The sequence below is a fragment of the Acromyrmex echinatior genome, chromosome 3 (genome assembly GCF_024713525.1).
Source record: "Acromyrmex echinatior isolate Ae372 chromosome 3, ASM2471352v2, whole genome shotgun sequence".
NCBI lineage: Eukaryota > Metazoa > Arthropoda > Insecta > Hymenoptera > Formicidae > Acromyrmex > Acromyrmex echinatior.
The window spans coordinates 17,197,770-17,217,941 of NC_141854.1; the positions used below are offsets into that span (position 1 = coordinate 17,197,770).

Sequence of the window (20,172 nt, forward strand, 5' to 3'; positions counted from 1 at the left end):
TGCTTGAAAGGACTAAAAAATAAGATATGTTAATGAAAAAACTTCTTAAATTACTTACCAGGCAGATGTGTACCGTGAAATGAACAGCTATGCCCACACTAACCACTAACAGTACGGCAGGTACTGCGCTTAACTTGATGTTGAACAGACTCATAACGCCTAGTAGTTCAGCAATAACAACGAGAAGAAAGAAACCAACCAGCACAGCAGCCCATATGTTCAACAATAGGAATCCGACCACTAAGATGCTTACACCCAATGCAGCCACAAGAGCGATACACATGGAGGTTCTCAAATTCATATACTGTTCCCAGAAGAGGAACAATATACCGGACGGAAAATTCGGCAAACCGCGTTCTTCAAATTTTTTGCACAGTTCCCGGACGCTACTGATCAATTCTGTGATATCTTGCGTATTCGTGAGCCTGTGCAAGTAAAACGGCATCTGCGCGTACGTAAGCGGCATGCTCTTAGGAATCTTAAGCTCATGGTCATTAATGTAGATCCATTGACGTGGTTCAGGTCTCAAATTTGCCTGTGAAGCACCGTAAGCAAGCGCGTCGTTGGACGCCCATGCACTCAAGTAGTTGTAAAAAGCACGTGAATTAATGATACCGTCACCGTCAATCAGTCGTACACTAGTAATCAACGTCTTATCGATCGGATTGTCCACATGACCGGTCTGCACGAGTAACTTATATGCTAGGATTGCTTCGTCGCTCGCGTTCGGGAACCATCTTTCCTGAGTGATGCAGCCGTTTTCATAGTCCTTGTCAAATGCGGCCTGTAAACCCTTTAGCCATTCGCGGAACAAACTAAGCCAGAACTCAGGTAAACCACCATTGTCGTTCTTGATGACGTTCTTGATCCGCATAAAACTGTCATGATAATCGAACAACAATTTTTGATTAGTCGGATATTCAAAATCTCGCCCGGTGACTGCGTACATGTTGTAGAAACCGAAATATTTTGCCTGGGCAGACAGGAATTCATGCTCATTTGAGTTCTGTGGCACTAAATCAGTCAGATCCAGGCCATCACGTAGGGATACCGCCTCCCATATGCTACCAACTAACACGGCGACCAGAATTATCACGCCAAACACTTTGGTAGCCGTTCGACTGATAAAGGGTGCGTAATGCCGAGACGCAAGCTGCGTCAGGGAAAAGCTCAGACAATCATCTTGTGAACAGCCGGTCAGCGCGTCTTCTTCAGTGCACTGTTTATCCAGTTCCGCATCGATAACATTTCCACCTATCTGCAACACGAATGGAATACTTGTAGATGATTCTGCATTAATTTCAACTTGTGTAAATACATAAAAAGCAATTGTTATTGATTTTTATCAAGTCTCTTTATAATCAAGCAACCATTTATCAAATAAATTTCTTCAATCTCTAATATAGCGAATATTAAAATTTGATATTTCACAATACGACTTCAAACAAAATCCAGTATATATGCGATATGTATACATATATGTCATTTCGTACCCAAGATTCATTCTGTGTATTCTGTGGAGTTAAGATCTGTGTGCAGGTTTCTCGTCTCTCAGGTGGTATCGCCCTGGTAACCGTTTGCTTAGCCGTGCCGTTGGTCTTTACGGAGTACCTATTCTTTCCGAGATTGGGTGACGCCGGTAAGCAGCAGCAGAGAATATCTTTCCTACCAGAACGTCTACGTCGTAGATCTAAACTGACCATCGCAGGAAATATCAACAGCATGGCGGCCAAATTGAACAATAGCACAATACCGGCTTGCATGCAGAACGTTCGGAGAGCCGGGATCGGAATTATCGATGCTGCGAAGAAGGCAATAACGTTGGTCAGACCTGTCAGTAGCACCGACAAGCCAGTCCGCTTGAGAACGACTCCTGTTTGCTCACTGCTGGGCACTTCGTTTACCGACAGTTCCGCATACGTATGCGTTAACAGGAACATATCATGTACACCCAGACCGAGGGCAAGAAATGGCACTATTTGCGTCGTGGTGGCATTAAATGGGATCCCCAAAAGAGCGCAGAAACCCAATCCTGCAGCTACTGTGGCACAAATTAACATTACGCCAGCCATTCCTACCCCGGACTGTGAACGCACTGGATCTTTCCAACGAAAAAGAGCTACACCAGCATATAGCAACTAGAAAAATAAAACAGAAATTGAATCATAATAAAATACATAAGTAAAATAAAAATATTTTCAGTATCTTTAAACTTTACGGTATTACAATAATTGAAAAGTTTGCTGCAACAGTGGATTAACATAATATTTTAAAAACAAAGGAAATGAACTTTAAAGTGAAAGTTAAAGTGATAGGAAAAAATGCTTTTATTCTCCGTTATTAAAATGAGTTCGCCTATTGTTACATTAAGATTATTAATTATTTTTCTTCAATTACACATAATAGAGTTATTTCTAACCATAAGTACGCAACCAATCGCGATCTTCATGACGGACACCTCGCTGTACTTCCCAAGGATGTCATTCATAGTTGTCGTGCTGAAAGCGTACAGATTGTACGGTGCCGATCCGTTGATCTCCATCAACTTTTTCACTTCATTACTAAATATTCTTTGCCAGGTCTCTAGAACTTTAGCCGCCTTCTCCTGCGTCCAATCGATATGATGGACCCTGTAGGTGTTCACCAAGAAATCGTACAGCTCGCGTTCGCCCATCAGCTGCACCACAGTTTGCAGCGCAGCCGCGCGAGTCAAATGGCCCGTTTTGTTGTGCTTGGCACCGCCGACCACCAGTTCCTCCGGCCAATGCATGTATTTGGCCGCGAATCCATAGCAACCACCTGACAATTCGACTCCTACATCAGGTACCTATTATAGAAAATGTAGAATTGGAAATTAGTAAAATGGAAAGCTGCCCTCTGAGCAAAATTATAATTTTAGAATCTAATTATATGAAAAGGAACCACTTGAAAATGATTTTCCAGATATCATTTTTTAAAAATAAAACTTCATCCGCGCGATCAAAAAACTAAAAATGTAAAATAACTGATTTCTAAGAGCAACGATTTCTTTAATTATTAATTAGATTTCGACGATGATGATAATAAATGTAAATGAAAATGATAATTAGAAATTAGATTAATTCCCGTGATTTTTTTTATAAGCGACAACCATTTCAAGCGCAAGGGACTAGAAAAGTGTTTCTTTTCCTATCCGCCACCTCAAGCCCTTCCGCAACATTTTGTTTTTCATCTATGAATTTCTCAAGCGTGACCGAAGGCAGAACCGTGTCAAGTCACGCCAGGAATTCCTATGGCAAAGAATTATTACAGGGGGTTCGAGCGACGTTCTTTCTTATAGGGTAACCGGGGGTGTCGTGGACCCCACACCGAGAGACTTTATAGGGTCCTATAAAAGGGCATACCAGCCGTGACTTTAGACGATCAAGCTGCCTTGTCCACTGTCCTTTATATCATACCAGAACAGATGAGCGTCCGCCACAACGCGGCACGAAGAATAGAATCTCAACGACGGAATTATTACTGTATCTGGACATATCTCGAGCAAGACTTTTCTTTCCTTTACGCGTATAGAAAGGACGCTGCGGTCATCGTTTTCTTCGAAATCCCGTGGATTCTTTGATCAATTTCACCTCAATTTTTCCTTTATAAAAATATCCTTTACGAAGCTTTTATGTTACTTACAAGCGATCGAAAATGAAAGGATTTCTTTGAAAAAATAAAAAAATTTAGAGAAACAAATGAAAAAATCATAATTCTTAATCTTGATTAATCTTGATTAAATCTTAAGTCAGATTTAACTGACTGAAAAATTAATATAAGACTTAAAACTGTAAATTGTTGAAAAGATATTTAAAAAAAAAGTTGTAAAAGACACGATAAGAAAAAAATAGAGGATTAAAAGATTTATGAGAAAGGCATAATTTTTGTCATACCGCTTTATATGAAGACTTTTATTTCTTCTTTTATTAATTAAATGCAATCGTTAAATTGGGATGACTAGACAGTGTCGTCCTAATTGAATTGAAAGCACGCCATTAAATGCCGCTGCATCGCGGAAGTGTAGATAGTAGTGCGACGAAGTACATAGAAAAAGCATATATCAAATAAAGCTTCGTAATCGTTCTCGATCGTACGTGTGATTGAAATCGGTTACCTCACACCGGCGTTATGTAATTCCACGAAGAAGCGTGTAGAATGTAGCCGAGTTGCTGGCACGCTTTTCATGCTTTTTACTTGTGCTCGCGATACGTTCCGCCGTCTTCCAGCGTTGGTACATGTTTGAGAGAAAAATAGCTCGACGTGGATATGAGTTACGCTTTCGCGTCTCTCTAATTACTATGCACTATAAAAAATATTGGTGTGGATTCAACATCATATGGTATCCATATAATTCTTACTAGAAGTATGCAAATCAAGCATTTGAATCGAATCGAATCTTTGATGTAATAACATTTATTTTCTGCCGCAGAAATAGTTTTACAAGCTATTTTAAAAGTAATAAATTTTCAATAACGTTCCAGATTTTTTAAGTAAACAAGAAGAATAAATTTTAATTTATAAGAATCGTGCATAAATGAAGCGAATAAAATAAGCGATTGAACCGAAATCGAATCAATGATTCGCATAATTTCGAACATAATTAATATTAACACCAATGCGATATGGATTTTAAATCCACGATGATGAACTTAGTTAATATGAACACCAGGAATTATAAATCAACATCATGTTAATATCAATATCAACGTGCACGTTGAGAATTACATATATGAACATTGCTTGGGTGTTAAATCCGCACCGATATTTTTTAATGTGTGGTATGTTTACGCGTGTTCATTATGGGCCTTAACATACGAATTGTCTCGACATTTTATCGGCAAACAAAATAAAAATTTATTACTTCTATGAATTCATTATTAATTCTGTCCTGACTTAAGAATTGACGGCTAATTAATTAATTACGCTGAATTAATAAGGCAAAAACATACGTATTCGCGTCGTGACGCTGAGCCGGTCGTGAACGCGATTCTTCGGGACTCCGTGCATATGCGGAACACGCGATGCCGGTTCTTGACTTAAACACCCGATCAACGTGCCCCGCCTGCAGCTACATTCGAAATATTCTGAAGCGCATGCATGCCACGCGGACGCGCCGCGTGGCCATTAAGTGCAATTACTTTAAGTACGAGAGCGCGCGTATCCGTTATGAAAATAGAAATAGGTGTGTGTCTGACAGAGAAAGAACAAGAGAGAGAGAGAGAGAGAGAGAAAGAGAGAGAAAGAAAGAAAAAGATAAGGAAAAGGGCAGATTAAAAGGAAGAAAAGGAGAGCGAGAGAGCGAGAGAGAGAGAGAGAGATCTTGGACGATGCTAATATACGCACACGCGCGCGTAGCGATGCGATTCACGTTGTGCACGTGTCAGAGCACGCCGGCCGTGCGTATGTTAATGACACCGAAATGACGGCCGCGTAATGCGATGCGCGGTGCGCGTGTGTGGGACCGCTGCTGGGCCGGGCCGGGCCCAGCCGGGCCGGGCCGGCAATGCAATGCCGGGGCATGCTCCGCCGCGCCGCGACCAGCCGCGACCACCGGCGTAGCGCAATAATGACGCACGTCACTCGATTTTATTATTTTAATAGGCCGCCACACCGCGCCGCGGCCCACGCGACTCGCATACTCATCGACCATTTTCGCGCAGGGATCGTCCTTTCATTCAGACAGTTTTATCCCGCCACCCCGGCCTTCCCCCTTCCGATCCACCTTCTTATCTTGCGATATATGCGACGAACGTGCCGATTGCCGCGGATTCATCGCAACGCGAGACACGTTTTTCTATTACCAAGAATTTTAACCCCCTTTTCCCAAGTAAGAAACATACGATTGGAAGACGATTTCTGTCCATCGATTTAATCGATTCTTTACTATTTCTTAAAATTCATATTAAAAATCAAACAAGTGGATGACCCACACAAATGAAAAATTAACATAAACTATCATTCATTACATATATATCGCTGATGTACATTAACTCAAAAAATGAAGTTTGATCATTAAAATTTTATAATATTCACACGTAACTGAAACATATAGATCGTGGAATAATCAGAAGAAATTTTTAAATAGTATTTGGAATAATTTTGTTTCACTATTTTATTTTGCAATTCTGAATTTAAACAATTCTTTAAAAAATTAAATTAATAACAAAAACTTTAGTAAGTCCTAAGAAATCGTATATTCTTTTAGCATGAAAAAATGTTTCTAAGACTCATGTCTCTCTCAATTTTAAAAAGAAAGAAAGAATTTTAAGCTTTACTTTAAAGTCAAAGTTAGTGCAATCGGGTCTTATATTGTAATAAATAGGCAAAATAATTTAGCGCTAATAAATAATCATATATTTTTCCCACATAAAAATTAATTAAATATTGAATATATATATATTGGGTCATTTAAAAAGTATCCGCGGTTTTTTCATTCAAAAATTGAACAAAAACCGCGGATACTTTTTAAATGACCTAATATATATATATATATATATATATATATATATATATATATATTTCTCCTTCGAATTAATTTTGAAATTTAATTTTAGTATAATAGAATTTAGTACAATAAAAAATAAAAGTATTCTTTTAAAACATATTTTTTTTCTGTTCTTTTTCTACATAAGCAACTTCTACTTGATAATTTTAGAATTACGTCGTTGTTGTAGCAAACGAGCGATATAACCTAAATTAAAACTGTCATAATGAGAACGATTAAACAGGACATTCGAGTAAAGTCTTTCGTGATCGTACGCGTGAAAGAAACTCGATTTCGATCGCATTGAAACGCGTAGTTAAATATTCATCGCCGTCATTCCGCGGGCTGGACATCAAAGCACCCAGCGGTTCGCATATATACGTACGTGTCCACAACCGGCCATCGTATCCGGTAGAGAATTTCAAACGATCGCTTGTTATTCTCAATGCGGCGCACGAACGAATGTTTCGCCGCTGACAGTCTTTATATTACCTATCGTGTCACACAGCGTCTTCTTTTTTTGTTCAACGCAATACACACAAGTATTCATTCGTCGAATTACAGACTACGATCGCGGATTCCCATCCCAATCTTTCGTCCCGTTTCCGAAATCTATACTTTTAGTCAAAGCACGTATTTACATTTCTTGCGCTGCAAATTGTAAAGCCTATCAGATTAGAGATTAAGAATGAGATTGCATTGAAATTTGATCAATCAAAGCAAATTTGACTACCTTGATATTGGTTTTCTCTTTTTTCTGATTAGTCAGATTCTAATCCAATTTGCAATCTTAATTTCTAGTTTGATAGAGGTTTATAATATTAGGTCTGTTCGCATTGCTTGAAATTTCCAAAAATGCACTTAAAGTTTGCACTTAAAATATATATTCAGGTGTTGCAAAGAGAAAAGGCGAAAATGCTAAGTGTAAAAAGTACAAATAACACGAATAAGACCTCTTTATAGGACATAAAGTCTACTATAATATCTACTATAGTAGCACTGAAACAGTGTTATATTTTGAGGCAAGAAATGCAATGATATAATGACAAATCTTATTCAAGGATAAGTTATAAGATTTTGAGAAAATGAACCTCTATTTTTTAAAGATTAAAGTCTATCTAGATTTGAGATGTACGTTGAAGAGAGAATACTTTATTATTTGTCTTTTGCTTCTCAATGATTTTATAGAATTCAATGGAATTGACGATTTTAATGTCGAGCGAACAATCATGTTAACGGGTTTTACCTGTTTGGATTGTTTGTTAGGTGCGGTTTCCGGGCATTCTGGATCCTCTGGGTTCAGGCAAGGTTTGCTTTGATAACCGTTCGTTATCCCGGCCCTCTTCATATAGTCCTCAAGTGTTTTAAAGGGAAATGAGACCAGCAAACCCTTTATCTCCTCCAACAATATGGAAGGATTCAGATTCGTCCACTTGACGCGCTTGTTGTTCTTCACACCACTGTTTAATCAAAAGAGAAATCGAAATAAATTTATTGATTTAACTAATTTATTTCTATTTGCCAAAAAGCAACTTAAAATTTATAATAAAATTCAAATAAATAGATACATAACAAATTGCAAACATTAACAAAAATTACCATAAACATTTATATATTACAGTTCATATGCGAGAACAATTTATTTAACATAAATAATATTAGGTGTTGGAATTAATTCGTAGCGTTTTTTAATGAAAGAATGTTATTTATTTCACATGAGCATTAAAAAATACATTAATGAAAGTACTTCCCATCACTTGTAAAACGCTACGAATTAATTCCAACTCCTAATAATTTAAATGTCAGAAAGATAAATTTAAATGCCGATGGTATTAATGTTAAACAAATTTATATATAAAAAAGAACGAGTTTGCAGCTCTACATCTCTTTATCGTCAATTACAAATCGTAAAAAAATTGATAATACTTACGGTACATGAACAGGAAACTCTGGACCCAAAAGTTTACTACCTTCCCAGAAACAATCAAGTGGTGTGATGATGGCGCAAGGAATAATACTTTCGAAGATCTGCGAACAAGTAAATACATTTTTTCGTAATTAGAGAATCAGACGAATATATCTTAATTAATGAAACAATAATTTAGTTTAATTAAATATCATTATTAATTAATTTTTTTTTATAACAAACGATGTATTCAGTTTCTAACAACAAAAATGTGGACATATTTAAATGTCAGTTAGAATTTTCTGTAACAGATTTCGCGATGATTAAAATTCGGAGGGTTATTCGGGTTCTCTGCTCCGAAAAGTGATCGTTTCAGCGTGGAATGGCTTGAACCACACCTAACATGATGCCGCATACCGCAGCGGGACGCCGGCGTCATTATTCAATGTTAATTGCTCGTTCTCTTGTCCCGAGTTCTTCGCAACCTTGCCCCGTGTGTATGCAACCGATACGGTGCGTGCACGTCCGCACGCAATTGCATAGGCATAGGAAGATTTGCATCTCGAAAGAGAGGAGACGCACAGCATAAATCTCTCCACTGCACACTGTTGCAAATTTATATTTTGATTTCATCAACGAGCATAATCCAACTTAAATCTTTAATCTTAATTAACTTAAATCTCTCCAACTTTAAAATTACGTCTGAAGTAGTACGGATTATTATTGCATCTTATTATTGCATCATTCTTATCATATTATTGCTATTTGCGACGAGAAAACTTTCCAATTTTTAATAACTGCAAATCGACCGAGAAATTTTCAACGCAAATACCTAAGCGAAAAAGGCCATATTCAATCAAAGGGGATTTGATGCTCATAACAATATTTTTGCGTGAATCTTATTGTTGGAATTTGTATAGTTAACGTAAACTGTGCGAGGATCAGTTGATCCTGAAATACAATTCTAAATTGAAGCTGGATTTTACATAATATTACAAATTAAATTCGCAAGCAATTTTCAATCCTTAATTCAGAGAGATTTGTACTCCAACTTATTTTAATTATGCAATAAAAACAGGACACGTTTATGTGTGAAATATAATAAATACGCGTTTTATGAACTTTTATTACATTAAAAAAACAATATTGTAATTTTTTACATGTACTTTAAACTAAGTACCTACTCCATAAGCAAAATGTTAACAGAATGTTGTCAGACTAGCAACAGAAACCAAACAGAATCTGTTAATATTGATGCCTAGATAGCAAATTGACGATAGAAGTCGAGCAGAAACTGCTCTTTTATAAGTATTTCAATCGTGACATTATTAATATAATTCGCGAACAAATTAGGGATACCAAATACAAACTGTGATTCACAGTTCAGTCTAATTTCAGCGTATCATTTTAATAAAACGTTGCAGAAACCGAAAACGTGGAGTTAACTGGACAAATATTAACTCACAAGCGGCGAATGCAAGTAGTCTGTCTTAACGAATGCAAATTATGAGTTTGGTGAGATCGTTCTATCAAGTGTCATTTGGGAAACGCGATGGAGAACCAAGTTCCGTTTAAACAGCGCTTAGATATTGTACAGGGTGTAATCTAAGATGATCTTATATCCCGCTGTCGAATGCAAGGCGCGCGAGGGTTACGAAAGAACGTAGTGCGCGGACCGCCCTATTCGAGTTTCCTGGAACCCAGAGGTGGGCTCTCATAATGGCCTAGTACCCAGAAAAACCGTATGACGATCGTTAATGCCGGAGTCGGATATTAGTCGGATCGGATTTTGTTTACCGCCCTATACGGAGAATATCCTTCTCGCTTGCTCGCTCATTTCTTGCTATTGTTGATACTGTTAGCAAACATAGCAAACTATCAAGTATTTCCTTAAATTTCAGAGCAATCTCCGAAACCAATATCTTGTAGAGAGCAAATAAATGGATCCTTTAAAAAATTATTATTAGTTATTCTAGTTAATAGTAGTAACTTTTAATTGAGATGTAAAAAATCACACCAAGTGATCGTTTATGCATATATAATAAGAAACTAAATAATTATCTTCATATTAATATATATCGTATATGCACGCCGATATCTTTTCGATGATGCGGATATTGATGGAACTATTATAAAATTTAAATATCTCATATTTCTGTAGAGAAAACGAGATTCTTATTGACGAATATTTCAATTTAATAACTCGCGCTGCAGACTATCCTTGCTCAGGTTTATTATTGTACTGGATAATACATTTTTCACTTCTGATTATATAAAATTAAACGATAATGGAATTATACGTGTTATGTAACGTTAAGAGAGAAAGCGAAGAAGAGAGGAGAAGAGAGAAACGAGATTCATGGCCAAGCATAAGTTTTTGACGGCGCATAAAAAAAGCAGTCCTTCGCGCGAAACACGTTTATGATGTCCCGGAAGTGGGGATTGGCGTTCGTTATGAGATCTCAAGACGCGCGTTTTTCCTCTCGAAATACCACAGCCACCGTCGCGCCATTCTCTAACGCGCGAAGTGATGTAACGTACATGCATGTTAATCTCTCTTGAACAATGCGGATATCGATGGAGTCGTCATAAAATTTAAATATCTTTGGCATGATATTTCTCTAAAAACGAGATCCCTATCGATAAATATATATACCTACAACGTGCTGATTGATCTTTTAACTATTGCATAATTGTAAAGAAATATAACAAACGAATAACAGAAAATAGAATTTTAAGTAAACTGCCGAAGAATTTATCACATAAACGAATTCGAAGTACGACTTGTACGGCACAGATTATTAAACCAGAAAATAGTTTTTTTATTGCGTGAACGATCACTCTTGGGATTATTTTTACATTGCAATTATAAGTTACTATTGGGTGGATCCATATATTCGTTCGGTTTTTGAAGGTAAAATGAAACAAGTTTTTTTTCATACAAAGAATGAATTTTAATCAATGATATGATTCTCCGTTTTTGCACTACTAACAAAAACCGAACGAATATATGGATCCACCCAATATTATTAACTAAAACAAAATTTTTTTCATTTTTTGAGGCTATGTTTTCGAGAAAATTGAGTTTAAATATTGCCAAGTATGCAATATGCATTTAACTTAATGGTCTCAGTTTAATGGTTCTCGCTATAGACTTATTACTTCGCTCATGTTTATTATTGCATAGTGTTTTTATTATTATACTAGGTAATTAAGAATATATAATGAAAACAAGATATTCACGAACGATAAATTTTATTACTTTATAAGTTATTAAAAATTGTCCATTCTGTTAAATGCACGATTCTGCTCTTTGAAGTATAAATTTTTATGGACACTTCCTAATGTGTGTTCTGATACTTTCATTTATCAATTAAATCAGTATTCGGATATATGAATATTTAAAATCGAAAACAAAAACCTCGAAAAAATGTTTTTCTACGTTTTCAACTAATGTTTTCATTAAATGTAGAATCACGTCCTTCACGATTGTATTGTACGATCGTATTGTACAGGGTGGGCCATCTATTGGTACGTTTTTGAATTTCGTCGTATGGCAACACCGAACGAGCTACAGACCCGAAATTTTGACAGTTTATTAGTCATACCGTCCGCGGCACGAAACAACATGTTTTCTCTTGAAGAGCGTTTTGAAATTTTAAAAACTTATTTTCAAAGTCAGTGCTGTGTCGCCGAAACTGTACGAATTTTGAAAAGAAATATGGGTCGTGATAGAGCACCCACCGAAGGAGCTATACGCAAATTGGTGAGGAAAGTTCGTGAGAAAGGGATGTTAGTGGATGACATTATATTACGACTGTTTTGAGTGAAATTGGCGCCGAGGTAGTCCAAAATGTCATTAATAATTGGGGTGACCGAATGGCATACTGTAAGGCCAGTAGAGGGAGCCACATGAACGAAATCGTTTTTCATTCTTGACGCGGATACTTTTAGCTTCACAATAAAAAAAAAATTAATAAAAAATATCAATGTATGCTCATTTGATCGCATTTTTAAAAACGTACCAATAGATGGCCCACCCTGTACTATCAGTTTATAATAGTATACATAAACTTATTTAATATTTTCTTAAAAAAAGAAATAAAAGGTATAAATTCTTACTCAAAAAAACTTATTATGATCAAACTTTATTTTCTGTCTATTAAGATATAAAAATTACAGATGGCAGAACTTAAATTAATAACCGTAAAATGGAATTGATAAGGAATGTGTATCGTGTATGCGTATCGAAAATGTCGATACCAAACGTGCGCGATATTTCGCTAACGACAGCTATCGGTAGCTTATTACGCGGACACGTCGTGCACGTGTCACGTGCGCGCATTGATGCCTTCACTAGGGGTCTAATGGGATCGAGAGACGGTGCGTAAACACGTGCTCGCGCGCGCCATTCATGCTGTACGTGCGCGCGTGTGTGCATCCGTCTCGAGTGCGTATACGTGCGTGTGTATATACATACACATATATATATATATATATATATATATATATATATATATATAAATGTTAGCTGCATTACCTGGTCGATGTAGTGCATGTCGAAGTTGGGTATGCTCGGCGCGTAACACAAGTCCTTCAGCTTCCACGTGCTGCAAATGACACATACATTCGTGACTACGAGACTTTGCGTCATTTCATTCTTAAAGTAGAGACAAGAATTATGTGAATTAAACGAGACATTAATTTATCGATGTGTTTGCGAAAAGCGATATTAACTATAATCGCTAAATTACTCCAATATTTGAAACACTTAATAAAATAGAGAAAGTAATAGATAAATGAATGATTCAATATCAAGATGAAAATGTAAAGAAAACTTTTTTTCTCGTTTCTTTGGAGTTTTGTTTCCGAAAGAATTGAAAAATTAATTCAAAAGATTAATATCTATTGTTACCTTAAGTAATCATGTTTTTACATAAATTATTATAAAAAGTATTCGAAGAAATGATTATTAAAAAATTTAACAAACTATATTTAAAAAGTACGTATAGTAAGCAATATTTGAAATTTTGCTGGACGAGTTATTTATGAAGATAAAAATCGTTTCTATTTTCTTAAATAGAATATGATAAAACGAATTCATCGATCTATAATATACAGCGGCATTAAACGCAAAATACAATAAACATTATGTCAATTACTCAATTCTTAAATTAAATTTTCTCAAAAAAAAAAAACATTTTTATATGAAAGAGTGCTATTCCGCATTCGCAACTTACTCTCTCGCGTATAATCTCTTTTCTCGCGATTTGTATCGCCGTTAACGAGTCTTCCAGTATAAACGCCACGATCCTTCTTCTCGAAGGGATTAATTAGGCCGCCAAGCGCAGCCTAGTCTCTCTCTCTCTCTCTCTCTCTCTCTCTCTCTCTCTCTCCTCTCTCTCTCTCTCTCTCTCCCCTCTCTCTCTCTCTCTCTCTCTCTCTCTCTCTCTAATTAATTCGGCTTTCGAATTAAACACCGGACGTTCCCTTTCCATATACAAATAAGAAAACGCAGTGAACGGAGAAAAAGACTCACATATCGAACAGGTGCACCTCCACATTCATCGCAGCCTCCAGCACCGTCAAATGTTCCTTGAGCGCGGCCGGATGAAGGATATTCGCCCCGGAATGCCTCGGCGTTTGGATGATGAGCTGGTGCGTCGAGGCGGCTGCCTCGCCGAGAACTTCCGATGCATAGGTAAGTTCTTTTTGTAGCCTTCCACCTTCTGCAAAGAGAAGTCAGTGAGTAATTATTCATGAATTCAAGAATATTTACGCGATATCTATAAAGCGAGTTTTTAGCAAATTATAATTCTGTAGCTGTCTTAAAAAATTAATTGCCTACAATAAAAATCGAAGGAAACTATAATTATTGATATTAATGTCGTTTTATTGTTCTCTTATATTTATATAAGAAAATGAGATTTTTATCAAAGCACAAATAAAAAAAAATATTATTGAAATAACTTTTGATCTAGATGATAGATATTATCACCAATAATTTTTTTATATTTTATACTTTTAAATTCGATTTAGAATAATTTATTATTTTTTCATTATTTTGAAAATATGTGTAATTAATCTTAAAATATTCGATAAATATAATTATTCGACAAATAATTTTTTTGCATTGTCATTTGTGGCGCAAACGATCACTTTTACGTTTCCTACTAAACAATACGAAATAAAATTATTTGAATGATGGTCGCTCAAACTCACTGGACTTTACGAGAAGATTAACATGAGAACAGTCACAAGTTTCAGGTGTTCCTTCAATGACTTTGTAAACCTTCCAACGGACGATGTTTGTGATCAGCGCAGTTCCCCGAAGAGAAACATTGGTCGAGACAGTGTTGTAACATACACGGTTCTACACGTCTTTGTACTGACAAAAATTCCTGGCAGTCTACCAATAAAACATTCCCGGAAACTGACATGAAAATAGCGGACCGAAATGCGACAAGAGAGGGTGATTCGCAATCTGGCTGTCACAGATCGTCCCTGTTAGCGTTAGCGAGCCGTTGTTTTCCTTCTAATTATTACAGTTACAGACAATTTTTGCTCAAATATTCTAGCATAAAATCGATACACTGAAAAAAATGTTTGATATGAATAAATATAATTTTATTGATATTTGAATTATCAAAATTTTGTTATGCTTTCATTAAAAAATTGTGTTATTTTAATCAAAATTTGATTAGAATAACAAAATTTTAATTAGGTCAACATAATTTTTAAATTAAAAACATAACATTTTTTGGTAATTTAGATATCATCAAAATTGACGGCATGAAAAAATTGTGGAAAAAAATAAAATGAAATTTTAGAGATTAAAATTGCTAAATTTACTGAAGAGAAAAAAAAATGCGTGGGCTTCGCATGATTTTACAGCCGATATACTACTTTTTGTACGTATTTTTATTTTTATTTATTGGTAGGCATTTTATTTTTATCCACTGATTAAGAGAATTAAACGTAATACAAAAGTTAACGACGGTTTATCATCTAGATCAAAAGTTATTTCAAAATAAGAAATAATATCTTTATAATTTGTACTCTAATAGAAGTATATGGAAATATAGATATTATTATAAAATAATGACAAAAATCTCAATTTTTTTATATAGTGCATTACGAGCGCATTAGATTAATACTCTTAAAAGTAAGTTCAATTTATTTTCGACGCAAAGGATCCGTCGAAATTCTCCGTTTCTGACAATATAATCCAGAAGCTTTGAGAGAAGGTTTTCGGAGCGGAGAGAATGCTTTGCGGCTTCGACTGAGGAAAACATCCAAGTGTTTTCGTTCAACGTCGCGGTATCGCGATTGTTCTCCATCGTTCTCCGAATAAAAGGAAGATCTTACGGAAGAGATTTCGGAGCGATCTTAAAAAAAAAAAAGAGAGAAAGAGAAAACGAATGATTTTGTGTCGAAAGTGCGCACGCACGTGTGAGCATTTCGCGCGAGAATCCTTCGCTTTTTATAAGTCATTTGAAGAAGCTAGATATGAAGTTCAAAAGCATCTTTGCGGAGGACAACGCTTGCACGTTGTGATTTAAAGGAGCATACGCTGTATATACACTGTATACGGCGAGCAGTAGTAATGGACGAGGGGCACACGAGGATGATGGCCGTTGTGCGCGCGCGGGGTATCCTGGTATCCCACCTAGTCAGATTTCACCGTCAAAAATGCCGACGGCGTATTTGCTCGTTCCGCCACGACGCGGTCGCCGTGGACCACCCGTATAGCTCGCCGCGCGAAAGTGGTTCTCAAACGGCCTCGCCGTTGTAGAAAGGATGATCGCGACGGTGCGAATAAAGAAACGAAAACGAATTGTTTCCTACATTCCGTGAGAAAAGAATGACGAAGATGGAATTTTTTGAGATTAATTACTTTATTAATTAGATTAATTTACTAAATAGAAGGAAAGATCTTGTCCACGCGCACGACACCGTGATTATACAGCTGATATCCACTACTATCTTTGGAACGTATTTTTTATTCCTATCTGCCAATTAAGGCAATTAAACGCAGTACGAGTGTATTAAATTAACGCGCGCGCTCTTAAAATTTAGTTTAATTTAATTTATCGATTTAAATCTGATTAAAGATAAATTAGAAAAACTTATATCAAATTACAAATTTTAAAAAGTAAAATTCATTCACGTACATATAAATAAAATAATAAACATTTATAATTATATTATATGTAAACGTAATTTTATTCGATATAAAATTAAGAAAATTATGATATACTTTCTTGCCAAAAAAAAAAAAAAAAAAATAAATATGCTGAAAAAAAATGAATTTTTTTATTTAATCCGACTAAATCTCTATTTACGAAAATTATTAAATTTATAATAACTTGATGTAAAAGAAATATTCATTTTTCTACAAAACTCTATTCTAAATAGTCTTAGATTTCGGAGCTTTTTAAAGAAAAGTCGTTAAACTTCTTTGAGAAAATTAATTATATTTTATTAAAGTCAATGATAGTTGTTTCAAAAATTGCAAATATTCTATTTTTAGCCAGGTGTCTCTTTATTCGACAGGGGAGATGATACACAAAGCAAATAACATATGCATTACAATTTCTCTGTGGACATCATCCAATAGTCTGATTATTTTTTTCGATCATTAAGAAACTTGCATGTAATGATGTAATTGCCGCGACGATGACAGCGAGCTTATGCGTTTGTGAGTCGGCCTGTAGAATGCGGTCGGGTACACTGAGCGTAATAAAGACACTACTCTCTGCTCTACGAAGCAAGAAACGTGGCTTAACGGTGGAAAGCGGAGGAGAGGAAAGGGGTAAAAGAAGAGAGACAAAAAGAGAGAGAGAGAGAGAGAGAGAGAGAGAGAGAGAGAGAGAGAGAGAGAGAGAGAGACGGAGAGAGATAGTGAAAAAGGGCAACACCGCCGACGGAGGGGACGGTTAGAGGAGGACTATAGCAGGCAGGGTACACTCGCGAGGGGAAAAGAGGAGAAGAGAAAGAAAGAGAGAGACGGGGAGAGAGGGCACCGGGCTTGATTTATCGACGAGGCGTCTCTGTAATTATTTCTCCGTCTCTGTCTCGTCCAACTCTCGGGAGCGAACTGCTCTCTTGCGCCCCCTCACCCTCCCCCTTCCTCCATTCCGTCTATCTGCACCCTTCCGGCTACCGTGATTGCGGTCGCGCGCGCTCACATCTCTCCGCGCGCATCGGTCCCGCTCGCTCCGGGGCACCCTTGAATGGCCGTCGTCTTTCAGCTCTGTCGGCGCGTCTCATTCACCATTCCTCTCCTCTACCTATTGTTATTTCCGCGAACTTCCCGCGAGAACGGGGGTGGATTTATTCGGGAACGTTACATCCGTTCCGTAACAACGACGACGTTCAATCTTCCAGTTCTCTTTCGCGGCGTGACAGAAATCCTGGGGGTCCACGTTCTTCTCTCTCTCTCTCTCTCTCTCTCTTTGGAGGAGTCCTTCAGGGTCAAAGCGAAGGGTCAACCGTCGACATTAATGCGATATCGCAGAGCTTTAACGATCGCGTCTTCCAATTGTTAAGAGGAAAGAGCTCTATTAAAGCCGGAAATATAACGATTTGATTATTCGGCCGTTGGAAAGCAATCAATATATCCGATCATGAATTAATGTTTATGTTCAATCCGAGATTCGAAGATTCTCCAGGAAGAGGAAAACGGCAGAGCCACGCTCGAGTTCCGCCCTCTACCTCCCAGAAAGAGGGAAGCAGGTGCACGCTGGTTCCTTTCATTTATATTGCGGAGGATTTTCCGTTCTCATCCAGCCCCTTGCGTTTAAAAGTTAATCAGTTTAAATTAATATCACAGAATTTGTACCAATGCCAATTTTATCTGTTTGAACTATTATATTTTCATTTAGAAATTTGCCCTTACAAAAAAAATCTTGTAATACGATTTTTTGCCGTTCAATTTACTTAAACAGAAAACTTTACAGAAAACTAAAATTTTCCGCTACCGTGAGATGATATTATTATTAATACTGATAAATATATTTATATTATTACTAATATTGATAAACATTAACAAGTTTTCAATTCACGATTCCTTTTACATTTCAATTCACATATTATTAAAATTACGGTAGCAGACAAACAATTAGGTGCGCAGTTTGCTTGAACTGGAAATTATAAAAATTCGTACAAAAATATTACACTTTGACTGAATATGGCTTTCTTCGCTTACACTACCGCTCAAAAAAGTATTTGTCTACCCCAATTTTTGTACGTATCATTTTTATACACCAGAATTCCATCCTAACTTTACTAATATTTTTTTAATGTATGTAAAATAAAAAATTTTCATCTATTAAACATTATTATTAAGTCTAACATTTAAAAGAATAGAAAAGAAAAAATATTATAAAAATTCATCATTTAATTAAGAAAAAAAACCTATTTCAATTATATTGTTAATTAAGGAAGACAGAATAAGAAAATATCTACTTTTGAATAGTAATATATTTGTGTAGAACATTTTTCACTCAATTTAATATAACCCGAGCTATGGCGGAATGTAAATTTACTTAGCCTACAGGGTTAGATTTATACGTTGCTGCTAACCAGCAACGACAAAAGTTCCTAATAGAGAACGAAGAATCTTTTTAGATGACGTAAGCATCTCCCGTTCCACATAAAAAATACCCTTTGCACTGTTATTATTCAAATTATTTATCCTAGATCGATCGGTGATCTTCATCAGAGTTAGATCTATTCATCTCCGGGCGGAGTGCAAGTGCGAACAGCTTTATGGCGTGTGAAAACGTAAGAACCACGTGGTCACAGCCTCGTTAAGGGTCCTTGTTCCTGCGACACGCCCCGGCTGGCTGCGCAACGCAACGATTCGAATCTTCGAGGAAATGCTTATAGAAATTCCTGCGTGCGAGAAGAGTGTGCCCGCCCGCTTTCCGTGAGATTGATGGGCGATGGCGTTTCGTTTCCTATACCGAAATTCTGCTGGTGTTCCCCTTCATTCTCTCACCCCCGTCACTGAATAAATTTTGTCGGCCTACAAAAAAGACCGAAACGATTTCCAAATTTAAACTCCGCGAGTAAAATAAGATTTACATTTGAAAAAATATATATTTATTGTGTGTATATATATAGACAAAATAAATTAACTAAAATACGACATAATAATAATAATAATAACAATTTTTTAAACACAGACATTCGTAAAACAGACTGTGAAATATTACATCCAAAAGATGAATCTATAATTAAATGCGCTCTCAAAGACTGAAAATTATTTACGACTATGAATTCCTTAAATTAAGATAATCTCCATTAATCTTGTAAAAAATGCGAATCACAGAGATATACCTAGGTCTTTCGTTTTCTCTGTCCTTCGTTTTCTCCCTAGACCCCTCTCCTCCTCCCCCTCTCGCCCCTCTCGCGCTCTCAGTCGAGGTCGTGAATGTGTACATGGGTGAATGAGAGTCACTGGGATTGGATGGGGCTCGGTTCCGGTGAATGGTCGCGGTGGGTGGCCCGGTGGACTCTCTGTGCGCCAAGCCAAGCCAAGCCAAGCCAAGCCAAGCCAACCCAGCCAGCCAACCAACCAGTGGTGGGCCTGCGTGCCTGAGCTGAGCCAAGTCTCGGATCTTCTCTCCAGTCTCCAGAGAGTAGAGTCGAGCCGAGCCGAGTGGCGAGTCGAGCGAGAGCAGCCTCGTCGTCGTCATGGGGCCCCGGTGTTGCCCGGTGTTGCCCGGTGTTCGCCCCCTTGCCAAGCCCGATC

The 20,172-nt window shown here is 36.9% G+C and overlaps 1 protein-coding gene and 1 long non-coding RNA gene across 2 annotated transcripts in view; one reads left to right on the forward strand and one right to left on the reverse strand.

Annotated features, from left to right (window-relative positions):
* LOC105150431 (uncharacterized) overlaps positions 1 to 20,172 on the forward strand; it is a 43,477-nt gene that overhangs the window by 13,353 nt on the left and 9,952 nt on the right. The gene's annotated exons all lie outside the window — the stretch shown is intronic.
* ptc (protein patched) overlaps positions 1 to 20,172 on the reverse strand; it is a 52,386-nt gene that overhangs the window by 3,088 nt on the left and 29,126 nt on the right. Inside the window, exons 3-9 of the mRNA XM_011063531.2 lie at positions 13,951 to 14,140; positions 12,952 to 13,021; positions 8,436 to 8,533; positions 7,752 to 7,965; positions 2,420 to 2,827; positions 1,494 to 2,138; positions 59 to 1,258 (exon numbers count right to left, since the gene is read on the reverse strand). Of these exons, the coding sequence (XP_011061833.1) occupies positions 59 to 1,258; positions 1,494 to 2,138; positions 2,420 to 2,827; positions 7,752 to 7,965; positions 8,436 to 8,533; positions 12,952 to 13,021; positions 13,951 to 14,140 (2,825 nt within the window). The remainder of the gene's footprint in view (positions 1 to 58; positions 1,259 to 1,493; positions 2,139 to 2,419; positions 2,828 to 7,751; positions 7,966 to 8,435; positions 8,534 to 12,951; positions 13,022 to 13,950; positions 14,141 to 20,172) is intronic.